Source organism: Dendrobates tinctorius, unplaced genomic scaffold, assembly GCF_039654945.1.
Source record: "Dendrobates tinctorius isolate UK_male_01 unplaced genomic scaffold, ASM3965494v1 ptg000022l, whole genome shotgun sequence".
NCBI classification, from domain to species: domain Eukaryota; kingdom Metazoa; phylum Chordata; class Amphibia; order Anura; family Dendrobatidae; genus Dendrobates; species Dendrobates tinctorius.
In genome coordinates, this window is record NW_027361690.1 from 53576050 (window position 1) to 53600761 (window position 24712).

At 44.7% G+C, this 24712-nt stretch overlaps 1 protein-coding gene across 1 annotated transcript in view; it reads left to right on the forward strand.

Moving 5' to 3' along the window:
- The window catches only part of DET1 (DET1 partner of COP1 E3 ubiquitin ligase), a 155272-nt gene that overhangs the window by 111008 nt on the left and 19552 nt on the right, over positions 1 to 24712 (forward strand). Inside the window, exon 6 of the mRNA XM_073568713.1 lies at positions 1630 to 1695. Coding sequence (XP_073424814.1) covers positions 1630 to 1695 — 66 coding nt within the window. The remainder of the gene's footprint in view (positions 1 to 1629; positions 1696 to 24712) is intronic.

The window sequence follows — 24712 nt, forward strand, 5'->3', positions numbered from 1 at the left end:
ACATTACTTAAAAACAGGCAGTGAAATCTTTTACTCACAGTAAGAATCAGCTGTGATCCCATGCTGTCCTGTCTGTATACTTTCTTGCATCCTCCCCTGCCCAGGAGCTGTAGTATGATCAGACCATGGTCAGACACAGCCATTACACAGTACACAGCAGGGGCACATTTATAAGATTATCTCAGCACAGGAACATTTTTTAACACATCCAATTGTGGAACTTATTATTTCAAGATCTATAAATTAAAAATGTACTTTTTTTGTGGGAAAATCCCTTGTGAGGCATAGGCTCTGCAGTAAACGCTGGTTCATACACAGGATGTGGTTCGTTAGTTCAAAATAAACAGGCGGTTTATTAAATGATGTTCATAAACCGTCAGGGTTACAAAATAAAGCAGCCTCTTCCAGGTAAACCAAGGTATAACAGAACAAAGCAGAAAATAACAAGTCCATATAACACACAGGCTCGGACATTTAAATGTGTCTTTTCCTCTCAGATTCCAGCAGGGTCTGAGCAGCATATACAAGGCCTCCTCACCTTACAATACACACATACAAAAAAATGAGACAGCCCCAGCTGGCTTAAATCAGACCATCCAAGACCTGGACTGGAGGTATGTGAAGCTCTTTCAGCTGCTCGTAAAACCCGGATCCATAGTCCGGGTTCATTAAAATACCTCTCACCACTATGTGTACTGGAGCCTGCTTCTCCGGGTCCTAGATCTCCAAGGCTTGGTACCTTGGGGACACATACCTCCCATCCACGACCTGTCCAGGTGCCACCTTACACCCTTTAAGAACTGCACTCACCTACACCCAGGTGTGAATTAGTAAGGACCTACATATTTCTATGTCTAAAAGTGGTGTGAACCTAGACTAACAATATGTGGAATAAAAATGGATTACTAAATGTAGATGTAAGAAGTAAATTGTACATCTTTACAGCATGCCATAATTCAGCCGGCCACTGACTGATGGCAAAAAAAAAAATCAGAAAAAGAGGTTCCAATAAACAACTGAACAATAAAAATCCATGACCATGATGACGACCATGATTATGTGCATTTGGAAAGCAGATGGTCCCTTTATTTTAGTGCGGGTATTAAAGTCTAATTGTTTATCACTGTGAGCCTAAGGGAAAGCATCTTGAGGCTGGCGCAGTTTATTTGGCAGCCAGCTGCCACGTTCTCTGCTTCCTTGTAATCAAGGACGGGGTTGGGAGGATTAGATGTACCTGCTGACCTTGGTTACTGTACGTGGAGGTACAGAATGTCTCTCCTCCCTCTAGACTGACTTGAAATTTTAGCCTTTGCTAATCACTGTAACTATGGCGACCAGTTTGGCTGCAACACTAAGAATAGCCATTAATAAGGTAATAAATTAGTTTGGTCTGTCCTTTACTATGGGATGGATTTGCAGACAAAAATATTTTGTGCAAACAACAGGAAAAAAAGAATGGATAGATGCTACCAAACAGGCTTATTTATTTTGTATTACTGTTTTATAAAAAAAAAATAAAAAAATAAAAACTTTTTAAACATAGTAAAGAATAAAGTTTATTGTATATTTACAAAGTTTATTTTTTGGTAATATTTATTTTTATTCACAGTAATAATTATATTTGTGCAGCACCAACATGTTCCGCAGCATTTTACAACTCCGAGGCTACATATGGAGTCAATATCGGATATAATGGTAAGGACACGTTCAGCCGTACATTTTTTACATATGTGTTCTATAGGTGATTTTTACAAATTCAATGCAAATTCAAAGCGGCTGCTGGCAAGCTCACGTGGATGGACTCGGAAGATGGAGATCAGGAAACAATTGTATAGTTATGTCCTGAAGAAGCTTAGATAACTTTGAAATGCGTTGACTGTATAGCCATTTAATAAAAATTGTTTCCTGAACTCTGTCATCTCCTGAGCCTATCCACGTGAGCCTGCAGGCAGTGCAAGGAATCTGCACAGTATTTCTCTGGTCTTTTGATCCGTGGCCTGCAGCAGCTGGTATATAACTAAAGGAGTATTCTCATCTCCAAGATCCTATCCCAATGTGTAGTAGGTGCTATAATAGCAATGGTAGCATATACCTCCAATTGGAAATGTAGCATAGTTTTTCTGATTCACTCTCTGTCTCCTCATGTGCAGGCATTGCAGGACCTTAGGTATATGAATGCAAGGCAATAAACCAGCTCACCCTCCACCAGCTGCAGCAGGTTCAGGAGTCCGCAATCAACGCTGCTTCGTGCACTCAGTTAGATGCAAAAAAAAAAAATTAGATCCTTTGATCCAGCTCCTGATATGTTACAGATAAAATCTAAGATTTATTCTTATTCATTTAACCCTTTAACTACCGGCGATACGCCTTTTAACGGCGGTAGTTAAGGATACTTAAACCACAGCGCTGTGAATTCACGGCGCTGTGGAAAAAGTGTATAGCGTCCCCCAGAGTCGGATTTTCTCTAGGGTCTCGGCTCCCGGGGGTAGCCAAGAGCCCAGAGAACATGATATGGGTCGGTTTTTACCGACCCCGCTTTTGCGATCGCCATTATTAACCTTATAATGGCGACCGCAAAAAAAAAAGTCTGATGTATCATTTAATTTCTCTCTCCTCTGATGTGATCGCACATCAGAGGAGAGAGAAATAGGGTCCTTGGTGGTCCTCAGCCCGCGTGCTTCCCCTCCTTTGACGCTGCCATATTCTTCCTGGAAGAAAGTGGCGGGTGCATGTGCAGTGCGCCCACCAAGATCTGCTGGCCGGCACCTGGCAAGATTTCATTCATTCATTTTGATCACTGTGATAGGGTTGATCACAGTGATCAAAATAAAAAAAATAGTAAATAACCCTCCCCCTTTATCACCCGCTTAGTTAGGGAAATATAATGAAATAAAGAAAATATATTTATTTTAATTTTTCCGTTCGGGTTAGACTAAAGTTAAGGTTAGGGTTGGGATTAGGGATAGGGGTGTGTTGGGGTTAGGGTTATGGTTGGGGTTGGGATTAGGGTTATGGGTGTGTTGGCGTTAGGGTTGAGTTAGAATTGAGGGGTTTCCACTATTTAGGCACATCAGGGGGTTTCCAAAAGCGACATAGCGCCACAATTGATTCCAGCCAATTTTGCGTTCAAAAAGTCAAACGGTGCTCCCTCCCTTCCAAGCCCTGACTTGTCCCCAAACAGTGGTTACCCCCCACATATGGGGTATCAGCGTGCTCAGGACAAACTGCACAACAACTTTTGTGGTCCAATTTCTCCTGTTACCCTTGTGAAAATAAAAAATAGCAGGCTAAAAAATAATTTTTGAGGAAAAAAAATGATTTTTTAGTTTCATTGCTCTGCACTATAAACTTCTGTGAAGCACTTGGGGGTTCAAAGTGCTCACCACACATCTAGATCTAGATAAGCTCCTTGGGTGGTCTAGTTTCCAAATTGGGATCACTTGTTGGGGGTTTCTACTGTTTAGGCACAGCAGGGGTTATGCAAGCGCAACATGACGTCCGTAGACCATTCCATCAAAGTCTGCATTCCAAAATGACACTCCTTCCCTTCCGAGCTCTGCCATGCGCCCAAACAGTGGTCCCCCCACATATGGGGTATCAGTGTACTCAGGACAAATTGCACAACAACTATTGTGGTCCACTTTTTCCTGTTACCCTTGTGAAAATAAAAAATAGCGGGCTAAAAAAATCATTTTTGAGGAAAAAATAATTATTTTTTATTTTCATGGCTCTGCGTTATAAACTTCTGTGAAGCACTTGGGGGTTCAAAGTGCTCACCACATGTCTAGATAAGTTCCTTAAGGGGTCTAGTTTCCAAAATGGTGTCACTTGTGAAGGGTTTTCACTGTTTAGGCACATCAGGGGCTCTCCAAATGCAACATGGCGTCAGATCTCAATTCCAGCCAATTCTGCATTGAAAAAGTCAAGCGGCACTCCTTCCCTTCTGAGCTCTGCCGTGAGCCCAAACAGAGGTTTATCCCCACATATGGGGTATTGGTGTACTCAGGACAAATTGCACAACAACTTGGGGGTCTAATTTGTCTTGTTACCATTGTGAAAATCAAAATTTGGGGGCGAAAATCATTTTTGTGAAAAAATGATTTATTTTCACGGCTCTACGTTATTAACTTCTGTGAAGCACTTGGATGTTCAAAGTGCTCACCACCAATCTACATAAGTTCCTTAAGGGGTATAGTTTCCAAAATGGGGTCACTTGTTGGGGGTTTTCACTGTTTAGGCACATCAGGGGCTCTCCAAACGCAACATGGGGTCCGATCTCAATTCCAGACAATTCTCCATTGAAAAAGTAAAACGGCGCTCCTTCACTTCTGAGCTCTGAGTTCCAGAATATGGGGGAAGCACGGGAAAAGTCTTGTATGCGGTTGTGAGAAGAAGAGATAAGAGGGGAGTAGAGAAGGCAATCTTGCGAGGATTGAAGGTTGCATGTAGGGGCCACCTACAGTCCGTAGTATAGTGAAAACGCCCATCAGCCATCGAGAATGCCATCTTCTCCTTGGCACTTTGGTACATGGGGATCTGCCAGTAGCCCTCTGTCAGGTCAAGGGTTGTAATGTACCTCACTGGTTCAAGCCTCTCAATGAGTTCATCCACGCAGGGCATCAAAACTGGAGACCTCATTCAGCCTGTGGTAGTCATTACAAAACCAACAGTCACTGTCAGGCTTCAGCATGAGGACGATGGGACACGACCAGCCACTTTTTGACTCCTCTATCACCCTGAGGTCTAGCATCCTCTTCACCTAATTTGATATCACTTCCCGACGTGCTTTGAGAATTCTATAGGGCTTGAGGTTCAGCCTTACAAGCGGTTCCATTAACACTTAATGCTCCACTACCTACATATGCCCTGGCAATTCTGAGAGCAGGTCACGGTTCCGCTGCAACAGCTCCCAACACTGTTGCCTCTGGGTCGGTGTTAATCTCTGCATTTGTGACATCCTCCACTTTGGCTTTGAAATGGTCTCCCAGGCAAGGGGCTTCCAGCTATTCCCGATCTCACCATGGCTTGAGCAAGTTCACATGATATACTTGGTGCAGCTTCCTTCGACCCAGCTGCTGTACCTTGTAATTCACTTTACCTAGTTTTTCCACCACCTTGTATGGGAATTGCCATTTGGCTGGAAACTTGCTCTCTACCATGGTGATAAGTACTAGCACGCAATCCCTGGGCTGGAATTGGCTCAGCCTTGCTGATTAGTTATACGCCCTTGCTCTTGCTTCCTGTGCCTGGAGAAGATGTGCCTTCATGATAGGCATTACTTTCACCATCCTCTCCTGTAACTGGGTGACATGCCACACTGGAGTGCAATAAAGCGTCACCTTGGCTTCCCAGGTTTTCTTGGCGATGTTCAGGAGCCCTCGCAGATGTTGACCATTTAGGAACTCAAATGGTAAGTATCCTGTGGAGGTTTGAGGAACTTCTCTGATTGAGAAGAGCAGAAACGGAAGCAGATAGTCCCAGTCTTGATCATCCTTCTCAATAACCTTCTTGAGCATGGCCTTTAAGGTCTTATTGAAGTGCTCTTACAGACCGTCTGTCTGCGGATGGTATACTGAGGTTCGCAGCTGGGCAATCTGAAGGACCTTATACAACTTCCTCATCACCTTGATCAAGAAAGGGGTTCTCTAGTCTGTCAAAATCTCCTTTGCCAGGCCCATCCTAGCAAAGATATGGACAAGTTCACGGGCGATACTCTTGGCCAAAGAGTTCCTTAGTGGTATTGCTTCAGGGTATCGGGTCGCATAGTCCAGGAACACTAGGATGTATTGATGCCTCCGTGCAGATTTAACTAAGGGACCTAGTAGGTCCATGGCATTTCTCTCAAATGGGACCTCTATTACAGGTAACGGGACTAGGGGACATCGAAAGTGAGTAAAGGGAGCGGTTATCTGGCAGGTGGGGCAGGACCTACAATAATTTAGGATCTCCCAGGAACATCCCGGCCAATAGAATCTCCACATTATTCTCTCCTGCGTTTTCTCTACCCCAGATGTCCCCCCAAAACACGTAAATGGGCCATGTCTAAAACCCTCTGCGGATAGGGCCCTGGAACCCCAACAGCTGCTCCACTCTCACTTCCCCTCAGTGTGGTAACCCAATACAATAACTCACCATTAACTGCAAAGTGCAGGAATCTGGTGTCAGCCCCTAGCTCTTGAGCAACCCCATTTATTACAGACACATTGTCATATGCCCCTTTTAGGGTAAGATCCCACATTTCCGCACTCCCAAAATTTCCCCCAGAAACCCCAGTTTAGGAACCTCGGTGTTGTGAACTCATTTTCTGGTTTAGCTCTGGCTTCTGGTGAGGGTGGTGGAGATGGTTGTGTTGACAGAGGAGTCGTGAGTTCTCCATCAGGGCTCCCTCTGGTGGTGACAGCAGGTAATGAAGCTGATCTAAATTGCAGAGACCTGCCACCTGAGGAGGAGGACTGTGAGTGGACATCAGTAGTCTCTGACTGGATTTAAGACAGCCGACTCCCTAATTTTGTGCTGGTGATTTTCTCCTGCTCTGAGGTTCTGGTTTCCAGTTCTGTTCTGCCTGCTCAAGCTATGTGTGCTCTGCTATTTTTCACGAGATTTGGTCTGGTTTACTCAGTTTTTGTGGTCAGCCAGCCCCTGCTGGGGCTGTGCTGAATTTCCATTCTTATGTCTCTGTTTATACCAGTTTGCTTTTTGTGCCTGATTAGATTGGTCTCTTTTTGCTCTGTCTTCAGAATATACCAGAGTGCTGATATAGGGAATTGAAGTCTAGCGACTTCAGGGTTTTTGTTATCAGAAAGTGTTGGACATTTTTTGGCAGGGTTTTGTGCGTGATTGCAGACAGCATCTTTCTTTTCCTGTCCTTTCTAGTTAGTGTGGGCCCCATCATTTGCTCAGCCTATTTTTCTATCTGTGTTTGTGTTTTCATCTTGTCTCACCGTCAATGCATGTTTGGGGGCTGTCTATTGCTTTGGGGTCTGCTCTGGGGTAGTTTAGATTTTCCCTTTTCTTGCTTTAGGATTATTTAGTTCTCCGTCTGTGATGAGGTGTCTAGGATCATCGTAGGTACACTCCACGGCTACTGCTAGTTGTGTGGATAGGATCAGGGGTCTGCAATCCGCTTAGTTACCAACCTCTCTGGTTTTCTGGGGCTTAGCTTGTTTTTGTTTTTCCTCCTCGGTGACTCATTCATAACAGAATCACCAGCCATACCGCAGATTCTAGGGTACTCAAAAGCAGGAGAAGAAAATTGTAAAAAAAAAAAAAAAGGGTCAGAATTATTTTATTTTTTTATATGTATTTTTTCCTCTTATTCTCTGGGGCCGTAGGAGGATTTTTTCCTTAATGGAGATTAAGCAATTGTCTGATCGTGTGGAGCAGCTCGCTACTGAAGTGAGGGGAATTTCCGCCTATCTCGCTCAATCACATACTGTTGAACCAAAAATCCCTACTCCTGATGTGTTTTCTGGGGATTGGTCTAAATTTTTGAATTTTAAGAATAATTATAAATTCTTGCCTTGAAGCCTAACTCATCGGGGAGCTCTGCGTAGCAGGTTAAAATTGTCATCTCCTGCAGCGCGGCGATCCCCAGGATTGGGCGTTTTCTTTGACACCTGAAAATCCTATTCTGACTAATGTGGATGCATTTTTCAAGCCTTGGGGTTGTTGTATGATGAACCTAATGCTATTGATCAAGCTTAGAAAGCCCTATTGGCATTGAACCAGGGTCAGGATTTTGCAGAGTTATACTGTCAAAAATTCCAAAAGTGGGCGGTTTTTACTACATGGAATGATGGTGCCTTGGCAGCTCTCTTTCGCAAGGGTTTATCAGAAACAGTAAAAGATATTATGGTGGGATTTCCTGTTCCTTCTGGTCTTGACGATTCTATGTCATTAGCCATTCAAGTCGATCGGCGTTTATGTGAACGTAAAACTACACGAGAGGTGTTGCCACCTTTTCAACAAATGTCTGAACCTATGCAATGTGATAGAGTTTTGTCTAGGGTGCAACGTCAGGAGTATAGAAGGCGCAATAAGCTGTGTTTTTTCTGTGGATATACCTCATATTATTTCTGTCTGCCCTAAACGAGAGAAACGTTTTCCACACACATTTGCTGTGGGTGGCGTACAACCTAAGTTTCTTTTGGCAATTACTCTGATCTGCTCCTTATCCACATTTTCCGCCAAGGCTTTTGTGGATTCAGGAGCGGCTTTGAATCTGATGGATTTGGATTTTGCTAAACGTTGTGGTTTTCCCATGATACCTCTGCGGATGCCTATTCCTTTGAGGGGTATTGATGCTACTCCTTTGGAGGAGAATAAACCTCAGTTTTGGACCCAGGTGATAATGCGGGTCGCCCCAGACCACCAAGAAAATTGTAGATTTTTGGTACTGCATAATTTGCATGATACTATTGTTCTGGGTTTCCCCTGGTTGCAAATCCATAATCCAGTTTTGGATTGGAAATCTGTGTCTGTGGTGAGTTGGGGCTGTCGCTGTTTTCTTGGTGACACTCCTGTTTTCTCCACCTCTCCCCAGTCTCATGATGTTCCTGACTATTTGGCTGATTTTTATGATGTATTTAGTGAGAGTAAGTCTGCGTCCCTGCCTCCTCATAGGAGTTATGACTGTGCAATTGAGTTGAGGCCTGGGTGTAAATTTCCCAAGGGTCGGCTTTTCAACTTATCTGTACCTGAACACGAGGCTATGCGATCTTATATTAAGGAGTCGTTGGAGACGGGTCATATTAGACCATCTTCTCCACCCTTAGGTGCTTGGTTTTTTTTCGTGGCCAAGAAAGATGGTTCATTAAGGCCTTGTATTGACTATCATTCCCTTAACAAGATTACGGTTAAATATCAGTATCCGTTACCCCTGATTTCTGATTTATTCTCCAGAGTTAAAGGTGCTTGCTGGTTTGCTAAGCTTGACCTCAGGGGGGTGTATAATCTTATTCGCATCAAGCATGGAGATGAATGGAAGACGGCATTTAATACTCAGGAGGGACATTTTGAGTACCTGGTGATGCCTTTTGGGCTCACTAATGCCCCTTCTGTCTTCCAATCCTTCATGAATGATATTTTCCGGGACTTTGTGGATAAGTTTTTGATCATCTATTTGGATGATATTCTGATCTTTTCCAATGATTGGGATTCTCATGTGGAACATGTTCGGACTGTGTTCCGGATTTTGAGGGAGAATTCCCTGTATGTTAAAGGATCGAAATGCCTTTTTGGTGTACAGAGGATTTCATTTTTGGGATTTATTTTGTCTCCGTCAACTATTTGAAATGGACCCGGCCAAGGTGCGGGCCATTTATGATTGGGTTCGGCCCACTTCTTTGAAGGCTCTCCAGAAGTTTTTGGGTTTTGCTAATTTTTATTGCAAATTTATAGCTAATTTTTCTTGTATTGCCAAGCCACTGACTGATCTGACCAAGAAGGGTGCCGATTTGCTGAATTGGTCTCCAGAGGCTGTTTTGGCATTTCAGGAGCTGAAGCGGAGGTTCACTTCTGCTCCGGTTTTACGGCAACCTGATGTCTCACTTCCATTTCAGGTAGAGGTAGATGCTTCGGAGATTGGTGCAGGAGCTGTTTTGTCCCAAAAAGATCCGGTGACTTCTAAAATAAAACCCTGTGCCTTCTTTTCCCAAAAGTTCTCCCCATCTGAACGCAACTATGATGTGGGGAATCGGGAATTGTTGGCCATGAAGTGGGCATTCGAGGAGTGGAGACACTGGTTGGAGGGAGCTAGACATCAAGTTGTGGTCCTCACTGACCACAAGAATTTGATTTACCTGGAGTTGGCCAAACGCTTGAATCCTAGACAAGCTAGGTGGGCCTTGTTTATCACACGTTTTGATTTTGTGGTCTCCTTTCTTCCGGGCACTAAGGCCTGTTTCACACTTGCTTTTTTTTGCAGTGCGTTTTTCCCGCAAAAAAACGCATTGAAAAACGCATACAAAAGCATACAACTGCTGCGTTTTTTTCAAGCATTTTTATGAGCATGCATGAAAAAAACGCAGCGTTTTTATGCGTTTGTATGCGTTTTTAGTGCGTTTTTACCGCGTTTGCGTTTTTTTCCAACATTAGGTGGCCCCTCACACTAACCCAAACCATGACTTTACTAACCTTAACCCTAACCCTGACCCTAACCCTAACCCTAACCCTTAACCAAACCATACTTAACCCTAACCCTAACCCTGACCCTAACCCTTAACCAAACCATACTTAACCCTAACCCTGACCCTAACCCTAACCCTGACCCTAACCCTAACCCTTAACCAAACCATACTTAACCCTAACCCTAACCCTAACCCTGACCCTAACCCTTAACCAAGCCATACTTAACCCTAACCCTAACCCTTAACCAAACCATACTTAACCCTAACCCTGACCCTAACCCTAACCCTAACCCTAACCCTTAACCAAACCATACTTAACCCTAACCCTGACCCTAACCCTTAACCAAACCATACTTAACCTTAACCCTAACCCTAACCCTGACCCTAACCCTAACCCTAACCCTGACCCTAACCCTTAACCAAACCATACTTGACCCTAACCCTGACCCTAACCCTAACCTTAACCCTAACCCTGACCCTAACCAAACCATACTTAACCCTAACCCTGACCCTAACCCTAACCCTAACCCTGACCCTAACCCTTAACCAAACCATACTTAACCTTAACCCTAACCCTAACCCTGACCCTAACCCTTAACCAAACCATACTTAACCCTAACCCTGACCCTGACCCTAACCCTTAACCAAACCATACTTTACCCTGACCCTAACCCTAACCCTGACCCTAACCCTAACCCTTAACCAAACCATACTTAACCCTAACCCTGACCCTAACCCTAACCCTTAACCAAACCATACTTAACCCTGACCCTAACCCTAACCCTAACCCTTAACCAAACCATACTTAACCCTAACCCTGACCCTAACCCTTAACCAAACCATACTTAACCTTAACCCTAACCCTGACCCTAACCCTAACCCTAACCCTGACCCTAACCCTTAACCAAACCATACTTGACCCTAACCCTGACCCTAACCCTAACCTTAACCCTAACCCTGACCCTAACCAAACCATACTTGACCCTAACCCTAACCCTAACCCTGACCCTAACCCTTAACCAAACCATACTTAACCTTAACCCTAACCCTAACCCTGACCCTAACCCTTAACCAAACCATACTTAACCCTAACCCTGACCCTAACCCTTAACCAAACCATACTTTACCCTGACCCTGACCCTAACCCTAACCCTGACCCTAACCCTAACCCTAACCCTTAACCAAACCATACTTAACCCTAACCCTGACCCTAACCCTAACCCTTAACCAAAACATACTTAACCCTAACCCTAACCCTAACCCTTAACCAAACCATACTTAACCCTAACCCTGACCCTAACCCTTAACCAAACCATACTTAACCTTAACCCTAACCCTGACCCTAACCCTAACCCTGACCCTGACCTTTAACCAAACCATACTTAACCCTGACCCTAACCCTGACCCTAACCCTAACCCTAACCCTAACCCTGACCCTAACCCTTAACCAAACCATACTTAACCCTAACCCTGACCCTAACCCTAACCCTGACCCTAACCCTTAACCAAACCATACTTAACCCTAACCATGACCCTATCCCTAACCCTGACCCTAACCCTAACCCTAAACCCCCTTAACTAACCCTAACTTTACCCAAACCCCTAAATTCCATTGTCTAAACTAATGGTAAAAAAAAAAACGCATGTGCAAAAAAACGCATACATAAGCATGCCAATGCGCACATATGCTCACCATAGACTTATAATGGGTGTCTTGCTGTAAAAAAACGCATTGCGCGCGCATGCGTTTTTTTGAGGCAAATCGGACGCACAAAAAATGCAACAAGTTGCATTTTGTGCGCCCGAGCGCATACCGCAAAAAAACGCATGCGCGGTAAAACGCGTACAAACGCATGTGTATGCGCACATAAGCGCATCCCATGCAAAGTATAGGAAAAAAAAACGCATGCGCTATTTAGCGCTAATTTACCGCGAAAAAAAACGCAAATGTGAAACCAGCCTAAGAATGTTAAGGCAGACACCCTTTCTAGGAGTTTCTTTGCTGATTCTCCTATTGTGACCAAACCTACTACCATCCTAGGTGAGGGGGTAGTTCTTTCTGCCATCTCGCCCGATTTAAGAAACGACCTGGAAACCATCTGCAGAGACTTTGAAGACTTAGGCAAGAAAGTGAAAGAACTGGGAGCGCAGGTGGTCTTCTCTTCCATCCTCCCAGTGGATGGCCATGGAACAAGGAGGTGGAATAAGATTCTGCAGGTGAACAACTGGCTACGTCTATGGTGCCGTCAGCAACGATTTGGATTTCTGGATCACGGAGTGAACTACTTATACGATGGACTACTTGCTAGAGATGGGGTGCACCTTACGAAGACTGGAAAGCAGGTATTTGGAAGTCGCCTTGCTACACTTGTAAGGAGAGCTTTAAACTAGAACAACATGGGAAGGGAAGCAAAAGACCAGAAAAAGCCATACACCTGACAAATGCTATTGAGAACTCTGCTATTAGAAGTGGAAAGGAAGAACAAAGACGAAAGAATCGAATTAATAAAAATATTGGAGAAAGAGAAACCAATCACAAACTAAAATGTTTCTATACTAATGCACAAAGCATGGGCAACAAACAAGGAGAATTGGAACTACTAACACAGGAAAAGAAATATGATGTCATTGGAATCACTGAAACTTGGTGGGACAATACACATGATTGGAATACAAGACTAGAAGGATACAACTTATTTGCAAGAAACAGACTTGATAAACGAGGAGGGGGTGTCGCATTGTATGTTAGAAATGCGTATATCTGCACAGAGATTGAAGCTTCAGAGACTGGGAGTTCTGTGGAAACTGTTTGGGTAAGAATACAAGGACAGAACAATGGAAAGGACACCATTGTAGGCATTTACTACAGGCCGCCTGTGCAAGCTGAAGATATGGATGAACTCTTTATGCATCAAATGGCCAAGTTCTCCAAAAAATATGACATAGTTGTCATGGGAGATTTCAACTATCCAGACATTTGTTGGGAATCTCTCTCAGGCAAACCTAACAGGTCAAGGAAATTCTTATCCTCTCTTGCTGACAACTTTATCTTCCAAAAGGTAGGGGAGAAAACAAGGGGAACTGCTACCTTGGATCTAATCCTTATAAACAGGGAGGAAATGGTTGAGGAGGTAAAAGTGGCTGGGACCCTAGGAGGTAGCGACCATGCTATTTTAGAATTTTGGATAACTAGAGGCGGAAGACCTGTGAAGACTCAGACGTCAAGGTTAGATTTCAGAAAGGCAGATTTTAAGGGATTCAGAAAGAGAATTGGAGGGATCCAATGGCTGGATATCCTTAAAGACAAAAATGTCCAGGAAGGATGGGAAATCTTGAAAAATGAAATTCTCAAAGCACAGTTGTTAACAATTCCGAAAAGAGGGAAGAATAGGAAGCATTTAAGGAAACCAGGATGGATGAACACAGAACTTAAGCACATGCTAAAAAGGAAGAAAAAAATGTTTATAAAATGGAAAGAAGGAGGCATATCTAAAGAAGAATATAATGCTGTCTGCAGAACCTACAGGGCACAAATCAGATTATCTAAAGCTGAAAATGAATTGAGGCTTGCAAGAGATGTCAAAAACAATAATAAAGGATTTTGGGGATATGTCAAAAGTAAAAGAAAAGTCAAAGATGCTATAGGATTTTTACAGGATGAAAATGATGAAATGGTAAGACAGGATGTTGAGAAGGCTGAACTTTTAAATTCCTATTTTGCATCTGTTTTCTCTCAGAAAGGAAATGTAACACCAACTGTTATTCACTGTCCTATTAAGGGAATAGAAGAATCCAGGATATCTATAAACAGAAAGATAGTGAGGAAACACTTAGCTAACCTAAATGAATTCAAGTCTCCAGGTCCAGATGAATTACACCCCAGAGTACTGAAGGAGATAGCAGAAGAAATTTTTGAACGCCTCTCCATAATCTTTGAAAATTCTTGGAGAACAGGAGAAGTGCCAGAAGACTGGAGAAGAGCAAATGTTGTTCCTATCTTCAAAAAGGGGAAGAAGGTGGACCCAGGCAACTATAGGCCGGTGAGTCTGACTTCTATACCAGGAAAGATCTTTGAACAAATTATTAAACAACATGTCTGTCAATACCTGGATAAGAATGAAGTGATTAAACAGAGTCAGCATGGGTTTGTAACTAATAAGTCATGTCAGACTAATTTAATTTCCTTCTATGGCGGTATTACTGATTGGGTGGATCAAGGAAATGCTGTAGATATAGTATATCTTGACTTCAGCAAAGCATTTGACAAAGTCTCTCATACAATCCTTATTGAAAAAATGACTAAGTATGGAATGGACAAGGCAACTGTTAGGTGGATTCATAACTGGCTTAGTGATCGGACCCAAAGAGTGGTCGTAAATGGCTGCACATCCAGTTGGAAGAATGTCTCAAGTGGGGTACCACAGGGCTCTGTCCTGGGCCCTGTATTGTTCAACATCTTTATCAACGATTTAGATGAAGGAATTGAGGGTAAACTGATTAAATTTGCTGATGACACAAAGCTAGGAGGGATAGCTAATACTAGAGAAGAGAGAGAGAGGATTCAAAAAGATTTAAATATACTGGAGAAGTGGGCAGCAACTAACAGAATGGTTTTTAACAGGGAGAAATGCAAAGTACTACATCTGGGCAATAAAAATGAAAAAAGCATATATAGAATGGGAGGAATAGGGCTAAGTGACAGCACATGTGAAAAAGACTTGGGTATACTAATAGATCACAGACTGAATATGAGTCAACAGTGTGATGCAGCAGCAAAAAAGGCAAATGCAATTCTAGGATGTATTAACAGAAGCATACAGTCTAGATCACGTGAAGTCATTATTTCCCTCTACTCCTCTTTGGTCAGACCTCATCTGGAATATTGTGTCCAATTTTGGGCACCACATTTTAAAAAAGACATCAACAAACTGGAGCAAGTTCAGAAAAGAGCGACCAGAATGGTGACCGGTCTGCAAACCCTGTCTTATGAGGAAAGGTTGCAGGATTTGGGAATGTTTATTTTTCAAAAGAGAAGACTGAGAGGAGACTTAATAGCTGTCTACAAATATCTAAAGGGCTGTCACATTGTAGAAGGATCAACTTTATTCTCATTTGCACAAGGAAAGACTAGAAGCAATGGGATGAAGCTGAATGGGAGGAGACACAGATTAGATATTAGAAAAAACTTTTTGACAGTTAGAGTGATCAATGAGTGGAACAGGCTGCCACGAGAAGTGGTGAGTTCTCCTTCAATGGAAGTCTTCAAACAGAGGCTGGACAGACATCTAACTGGGATGATTTAGCGAATCCTGCTTTGAGCAGGGGGTTGCACCAGATGGCCCAGGAGGTCCCTTCCAACTCTACGATTCTATGATTCTATGATTCTATGAAGACGTGCCCTGGAAGAATTTCAGGAGGACAAACCTGAGCATTGTCCTATGGGAAAATTGTATGTTCCTGACTAGTGGAGGATGTGAGTGATGTCTGCAGTTCATTACTCCGCGTTGGCTGGTCATCCAGGTATTTTTGGTACCAGAGATTTGGTGAGTCGGTCTTTTTGGTGGCCCGCCTTATCTCGTCATGTCAGGAATTTTGTGCATTCCCGTGGGACTTGTTCTCGGTCTAAACCCTGTTCTCGTTCTAGTGGGTTGTTGATGCCCTTGCCGGTGCCCAGGAGGCCATGGACCCATATCTCAATGGATTTTATTTCTGATCTTTCTGTTTCTCAAAGAATGACTGTTATCTAGGTGATTTGTGATAGATTTTCTAAGAAGATCCATCTTGTACCACTCCCAAAGCTGCCATCTTCCTCAGAGTTGGTGCCCTTGTTTTTACAACAGGTGGTTCGGTTGCATGGGATTCCTGAGAACATTGTGTCAGACAGAGGAGTCCAGTTTGTCCAGATTTTGGAAAGCCTTTTGTTCCAAGCTGGGAATTCAGTTATCCTTCTCCTCTGTGTTTCACCCACAGACCAATGGGCAGACTGAGAGAACAAACCAGACTTTGGAGTCCTATTTGAGATGTTTTATTTCTGCTGATCAGGATGATTGGGTCTCATTTTTGCCCTTGGCCGATTTCGCCCTAAATAATAGAGCTAGTTCTGCCACATTGATGTCGCCCTTTTTCTGTAACTTTGGGTTTCATCCTCGATTTTCTTCAGGGCAAGTGGAATCTTCAGCCTGCCCAGGTGTTGACACTGTGGTAGAGAGAATGCAGCAGATTTGGGACCTAGTGGTGGATAAGTTGTCCCTATCTCAAGAAAAGGCCCAGCGGTTTTCCAACCGGCATAGGACCATTGGTCCCCGGTTTAAAGTGGGTGATATGGTTTGGTTGTCGTCAAAAAATATCTCTATGAAGGTTGCGTCTCCAAAGTTTAAGCCAAGATTTATTGGGCCTTATAGGATTTTGGAGATTCTTAACCCGGTTTCTTTTCGATTGGCTCTTCCAGTTACGTTTAAGATCCATAACGTGTTTCATAAGTCTCTGTTGAGGAGGTTTGTTGAGCCAGTGGTTACTATGGCGGCACCTCCTGACCCTGTGTTGGTTGAAGGTAATGTGGCATATGAGGTAGAGAATATGGATTCTCATCTGGCTAGACGGAGACTCCAGTATTTGGTCAAGTGGAAGGGTTATGGCCAGGAGGACAATTCTTGGGTATCTCCCTCTGACATTCATGCCAATAGATTGGTTCATGCTTTTTACCAGGCCCATCCTGATCGGCCTGGTGGCGTGGATGAGGGTTCGGTGACCCCTCCTCAAGGGGGGGTACTGTTGTGAACTCATTTTCTGGTTTACCTCTGGCTTCTGGTGAGGGTGGTGGAGATGGCTGTGTTGACATCTGGGCTCCCTCTGGTGGTGACAGCAGGTAATGAAGCTGATCTAAATTGCAGAGACCTGCCACCTGAGGAGGAGAACTGTGAGTGGACATCAGGAGTCTCTGACTAGATTTAAGACAGCCGACTCCCTAATTTTGTGCTGGTGATTTTCTCCTTCCCTGAGGTTCTGGTTTCCAGTTCTGTTCCTGCCTTCTCAAGCTAATTGTGCTCTGCTATTTTTCACATGAGATTTGGTCTGGTTTACTCAGTTTTTGTGGTCAGCCAGCCCCTGCTGGGGCTGTGCTGAATTTCCATTCTTATGTCTCTGTTTATGCCAGTTTGCTTTTTTGTCCTTGATCAGATTGGTCTCTTTTTGCTCTGTCTTCAGACCCAGAGTGCTGATATAGGGAATTGAAGTCTAGCGACTTCAGGGTTTTTGTTATCAGAAAGTGTTGGACATTTTTTGGCAGGGTTTTGTGCGTGATTGCAGACAGCATCTTTCCTTTCCTGTCCTTACTAGTTAGTGTGGGCCCCATCGTTTGCTCAGCCTATTTTTCTATCTGTGTTTGTGTTTTCATCTTGTCTCACCGTCAATACATGTTTGGGGGCTGTCTATTACTTTGGGGTCTGCTCTGGGGCAGTTTAGATTTCCCCTTTTCTTGCTTTAGGCTTATTTAGTTCTCCGGCTGTGACGAGGTGTCTAGGATCATCGTAGGTACGCTCCACGGCAACTGCTAGTTGTGTGGATAGGATCAGGGGTCTGCAGTCCGCTTAGTTACCAACCTCTCTGGTTTTCTGGGGCTTAGCTTGTTTTTGTTTTTCCTCCTCGGTGACTCATTCAGAACACCTCGGCTTCTCTGGTCACCGTCTTGTCCTCGTCTTCAGTCAGGACACACAAGGGTAACTCATCCACCTCCAACTGCGTAGGGGTTTCATCAGGGTTGAGCTGGCTCCTGTCTGAGTAAATTGGTATCCCTGCCTTTCCCCATAAGTCCCAGAACAGGCTGAAATCTACTTGATTATCACGGGGTGTAGCAAATCTTTGACTACCCTGACCTCATGGGACTCAGTACCCCAGCTTGTTTTTATGGACACTCTGGCAATAGGGTTGTTCTTGGCCTCCCGTGGATACAGCGGATGCCCATGTGTTTCCCTGAGATCAACTGGTGGGGGTGTGTGGCCCTTATCAGGGTCACCAAGCTCCCTGAGTTCAAGAGCACACCATTTATCAACAGCATGCTGATATAGTTACATTCTGTGACAGAGCAGGGATGATTAATCTTGCTCTGCCACCCGGCCGCTATAGGGCCCCTGAGCAGATGGGGGCCTGGTGCCAGCAGTGGGCCACCCGCCCGTGATCGCAAGTTTAACTGTATCGGCTGGATGCCGATACAGCTGACCGCATTGATGAGAGAAGGAGCGCTACACTCCCTCTCCCATCATCCCACGCTCAGCAGCTGACATCACTGACATTGACACTGACAGAAGGTCGCAATGACCTCACTAGTCGGCGCCTGTGGTCCGGAGATGTGCGGGTGCTCAAATCAGCAGAGGAAAGGTGAGTTTTGTATTCATTTTTTATGGGGCTGCATTTTACTATAGAGGCTGCCTGTGGGCGTGCATTATATTAGGGGCTACATTATATTATAGATACTGCTTTTGGGGGTGCATTATATTAGGGGTTATATTATACTATAGAGGCTTCCTATGGGGGTGCATTATATTAGGGTCTGCATTATTCTATAGAGGCTGCCAGTGGTTGTGCATTATATTAGGGGCTGCATTATTCTATAGAGGCTGCCTATGAGGGTGCATTATATTAGGGGCTGCATTATACTCTAGAGGCTGCCTATGGGGGTGCATTATATTAAGGGCTGCATTATTCTATAGAGGCTGCCTGTGTGTGTGCATTATATTAGGGGTTGTATTATTCTGTAGAGGTGATGCCTATGGGGTTGATTTATATTAGGGGCTGCATTATGCTATACAGGCTGCCTATGGGGGTGCATTATATTAAGGGCTGCATTATTCTATAGAGGCTGCCTGTGGGAGTGCATTATATTAGGGGTTGTATTATTCTGTAGAGGCTGCCTATGGGGTTGATTTATATTAGAGGCTGCATTATGCTATACAGGCTGCCTATGGGGGTGCATAATATTAGGGCAGTGGTCCACAACCTTTTTGACCTTGAGAGCCACATTCAGCACTGAGAGAGGGTCGCAAGCCACATTCAGCTCTGAGAGGGGGTCACGTGCAACATCCTGCTCCTGTCCCCCTCAAAGTAGTGTCAACCAAAGCCCCCATTACCGGTATAATGATAACCAAAGCTTTTCCACAGAAATCACTCGAAAGCAGTGTACTGAGATCCAGGGGTACCCACAATGCCCCAATTCAGTATTCTCCCATCAAGGACTCCCAACACACTGTCACATCCAGCTTCAGGCACCTCCTCTAACAGGTAGTACAATCCTCCAGCGTACTATACCTAAAACATCTCTAGACCCCTAAGACCAGTATATGTGCATCCAGATCTGCTCTTCTGTGCAGGGCTACTTACAAAATTTACCATTTTGAGATGTACTCTTCATACCTGTTTGCTAGACCTGGAGCTAATGCACCAAGCTGTCGGACAGTTGCGAGGCACAATTCATGGGACTATGAGCCACATGTGGCTCCCGAGCTACAGGTTGTGAACCCCTGTATTAGGGGCTGCATTATGCTATAGAGACTTCCTATGGGGGTACATTATATTAAGGGCTGCATTGTATAATAGAGTCTGCCTATGGGGAGTTCATTATACTATAGATTCTGCTTATGGGGGGTGTATTATACTATAGAGTCTGCCTATGGGGGGAAATATTATACTATAAAATCTGCCTATGGGGAGTGCATTATGCTATAGAGTCTGCCTATGGGGGGTACATTATACAATAGAGTCTGCCTATGGGGTTGCATTATACTATATAGTCTGCCTATAGGGAGTGCATAATACTATGTATATGGAGGCCTATGGGGAGTGCATTATACTACACACGTGGTCAAAATTGTTGGTACCCCTCGTTTAATGACAGAAAAACCCACAATGGTGACAGAAATAACTTGAATCTGACAAAAGTAATAATAAATAAAAACTCTATGAAAATTAACAAATGAAAGTCAGATATTGATTTTCAACCATGCTTCCACAGAATTTAAAAAAAACTAAAACTCATGAAATAGGCCTGGACAGAAATGATGGTACCCTTAACTTAATATATGGTTGCACAACTTTTTGAGGCAATCACTGCAATCAAACGATTCCTGTTAATGTCAATGAGACTTCTGTACCTCTCGACAGGTATTTTGACCCACTCCTCAAGAGCAAACTGCTCCAGTTATCTCGTGTTTGAACCCAGGTCTGCAGCGGCCTAGGAAGGGAGTGAATAAATCTGTCCATGACCACCCACACAACCATCTGGACTGGAGTGGAGGATTTCTGTACCAAATGCAATAAGCCAAACATCTGAGATCGGGGAGGTTTCTCACCATAATATGCCCAGTGCTGAACCCTTTGGGCTTTGACAGACATAGTGACCCCCTGACCGTGCCAATATCTCTGTTTTTAACTTGGCATATTCACAGGCATCTTGTAAGTCTGAGTCATAATAAGCCTTCTGGGGCTCACCAGTTAGATAAGGGGCCAACACCTCTGCCCACTGATCTGGCGTTACTTTCTCTTGCTCTGCTACCCTTTCAAAAACAGTAAAAAATGCTTCCACATCATCCCACGGTGTCATCTTTGGTATCACTTGTTTTACCGCCTTCCGGACTTATGTGTCATCACCTTGATGTGGGGGAGGGGTGCTTTCTCAGTTGTGGACATGTGTGCAGGCAACGTAATGCAGTGATAGACAGGAGGCAGAGCAAGGGTTAACAATTTTAACAGTTTTAATTAAACAGGGGATTTACTTCTCGCAGGGAGATAAATGGTTAAACGCGGGAATAAACAGTTCAGGTGTAAATAATATGCAGAGATAATGAACAAGGTAACATCAGTTCTGTTGTAAACTTTTCGTGTCAGAAGTTTCTCAGACTGTAGATGGTCCTTGAAAGTCATTAGCGCCGACAACAGCTGGCGTGGTGCTTGTCCAAGAAGGTCCTGCTGGTAATGGTGGTCTGTCTTCTGGCGGCAGTGGTCCATGTCCGGTACCTTCCACTGTGCCTCTAGTCCAGGGGTGGGCAATCTTTATTCTGCCAAGGGCCATTTGGATATTTATACCATCCTTCGGGGGCCGTACAAACTTCACCCACAAAGTACATCTTGACTCTGGCACTGATTTCATGACTTAATCTTTCATTGCATGCCCTTCAGTGTTCAGTAGTGAACACTGCGTGTGTGTGCTAACAGAGCAAGAAGTAATTGAGCTTGTGGCAAACAAAATACAGCTCCCTGCCCAAGAATGCTGTCCCTGACAATCTGCTCGGGGGGCCTGATAAAAGGTCATCGAGGGCCGTAAATGGCCCTGGGACCTGAGGTCCCCCACCCCAGCCCTAGTCCATAAACTGATGTGGCCGGAGGAGTGTGAGCCACGGCACTGTCTCAGCCTGACGCGGCCCGGCAGATATACCCTGGTGAATCAGGGCGCAGATGGCAGTCCTGTACCTGATCTCTCTCATACAACATGCACGCAGTACTCGCTAGCACGGAACGTTCAATACCGCGCTCCCTGGTGACCAACGGACACACTGCATGTCTCTCCTCGCAGTCTCTGTCAGAGGTGGTGGTGCTTGGGCACGGGCCTACGCTGTATGGATGCTCCAGGGCCGGAGAACTCCTGGTCCCTGCTGCGCACTGTCTGTTCACGCCAAGTCTCTCTCTAGGCTACCTCGTCTGTCTGATGCAGTCCATCACAGTGCTGGTGGGTCATGTGCGGAGCACACTGCCTGCCCTGCTGCTCGCACACTGATGGCGGGGGAATCTCTGTAGATTTGCGCACTTTCCCCTTCAGCTTCCGGCCAGGTTCTCCCACTAAACACGCCCCCAGCTTTCGGGTCAGAACACCGATTTGGTCTTTTTTGCCTCCCCCCCCCCCCCCCAGAAACAAGAGACACAGCCTCAACAGTTCTGGACCCGGCTCCACACAGGTACCTGTAGCCCGATCTTCCTCCTTACAGATATCTCCCACCAAGAATTCCATCTGTCTATGCTGCTGTGGGATCTGCTGCATCAGGAGTTTATTTGTCTCTTGCTGTACCAGCTGCTGCTCCCAGTACTGCTGCTCCTGGCAATGCTGCTGCTCTCGATGCTGCTGGTGTTGCTGCTCCTGGCTTAGGATCCAGTGCTTGATCAGCTCCTCCATTTTGTTTAACCGATGTTCCAACCCTGTACCCACCTTCACCCATTTATCCCCCCACAAGTGACCCCATTTTGGAAACTAGACCCCTCTAGTGTACTTTTTGGGGGATGACAGGTGGGACCATCGTACTATATTGGGGACTACAAGTGGGGTCAGCATACCATATGGTGGATGACATAGGTGGGGCAAATGTACTATATGGGGGATGACACAGGTGGGGCCAGTGTACTTTATGAGGGATCACAGGTGGCTCCAGCATACTATATGGGTGACTACAGGTGGGGCCAGCTTACTATATGGGGGATTACAGGTGGGGCCAGCTTACTATATGGGGGATTACAGGTGGGGGCAGTATACTATTTGGGAGAATACAGGTGGGGCCTGTGTACTGTATGTGATGCCATTATATGTGTGGGGCCATCGTACTGTATGTGATGCCATTATATTTGGGGCTATCACAGTATTTGCAGGGCTATTAGGACTTTTGCTCTGGGACCCCATGTGGCTCCAGACCATCAGTCAGCCACAGTATGTTGTTGTTCCTGCCCCAATCTGCAGCAATCTGGGTCACTGGATGAGTTAGGATTCTATGCCATCCCATATACAAATTTAGTAAATTAAAAGAGAATGTCCACTATTTTAACATTGATGACCTATCCGTATCTCATCGATGTCTGATCTGTGTGGGTGTGACTCCTGGCATCCCTGCCAATTGGCTGTTCTCGGTGATGGCTGGAACTGCTCAGTTACGGCACAGCTGTCTACTGTATACTGGCCACGGCCGCGTGCTGCACATTCGTGACCTATTCAAATCAATAAGGGGCGGATGTGCAGAACCCGGTTGTGGCCACTTTACAGTAGATTGAGCTTTGCTGTGCAGTTCTGTAACAGCAGTTCCCGCCGGCACTGAGAACAGCTGATCTGCCAATGGTGCTAAGTGTCGCAGCAACGCCGGTCAGACATTGATCACCTGTCCTAAGAATAGGTCATCAGCGATAAAGTAGTGGGCAACCCCTTTAAATACTCATGTTTCCCTCCTCTGGTACAAACCTGGCTCGTCGCTATCTTTTGGTGCTGATGATAATTACGTTTTCTCCCTACTAAAATTGCCAATCCTCCAACCGGTTTTGCACCAGGAGCTTATTTGGCCAAGAACATATGATTTCTATCAGTGCTGGACAATCAGTCCCTATATAAATCAGATCTTTTAGGCCAAATAAGCTCCTGGTGGAGGTCTGGCTGGAGGACTGTCTGTTTTTAGTAGGGCGACAACTACTTTAATTTTCTTTGTGGTCATCATATTAAGGGCTTGTTCACATGATTGCTGATTACCAGAGAATCAGATGGATTATGGTAATGACTTTGGTCACACTCTGATCCGCGTCTGATCAGTATCAGTTTACTGTGATCTGCTTCTCTCGCATGAGAGTATGGTATCACAGGTGTGAAGGAGACGGAGAACTTAATGTCGCCACCTTCTCCATTGTCTACGTCAGCTAAAATCAGACTGTAGTTGAATGACGTCAGAGTGAAGTCCAATGTGTCACACGCACCCATAGACTTGTACGGGTGATCCAAATTCCAAAGTCACTCGCCGCATGCTGCAAATTTCAGACCTATTTGGACTGAAGAAAATAACGCAGATCTGCTCTGCCCCATAGTATAACATTGGGCTGAGTGCTATCTGATAAAACATCACACAGCACTCTGCCGTATTATACGCCAGTGTGAGCGAGCCCTCGCTGCGCCAAACAAGTTCTTGTCTGCCTCCATCAATAGAAAAGTTAGAGAATTGGAGGAGAAGTAATGAGAATGTGTTTGGCAAATCACAACGTTATGGTTACGTAACAACTGTCTGCACCACCACAAATCCCAACATTACACTCTGTTAGGCTACTTTCACACATCAGGTTTTCGGCGTCAGGCGCGATCCGGCGTCGTGCCGGAGTGCCGGATCCGGCAAATGTTTTGTAAAACCTGAAGTGCCGGATCCGGTTTTCTGCCGGATCCGTCTTGTTCTTGACAGACAAAACCGGATCCGTCTCATCCGGTTCATCCGTTTTTCTATCCGTTTTTCTATCCGTTTTTCGACGGATTACGCCGGATCCGGTTTTTAAAATTGACCCTTGTGGCCTTCCGAACGGGATTGGCTACTGGAAAACTAGATATAGCATGTTCCTACAGCCCTTCTTTGACAGGTTGTAGATAAGAGCAAGTTACTGGCAAAGATGGATGTTGTCATTGGAAATATTACCACTAGAAGTTCTGTGACGGTTTCAGGGACAATTTTCCACTATACTTTATGTCACCTCAAGGCAGAGTACACTGGGATGACAGAGTGTGAAAGATTTGTGCCCTAAACTTGTGTACCTTCTGGACCAACAGTATATACCTTTGCCAACCAAAGTTGGCTATCTTGTCATGGTCTTACTAT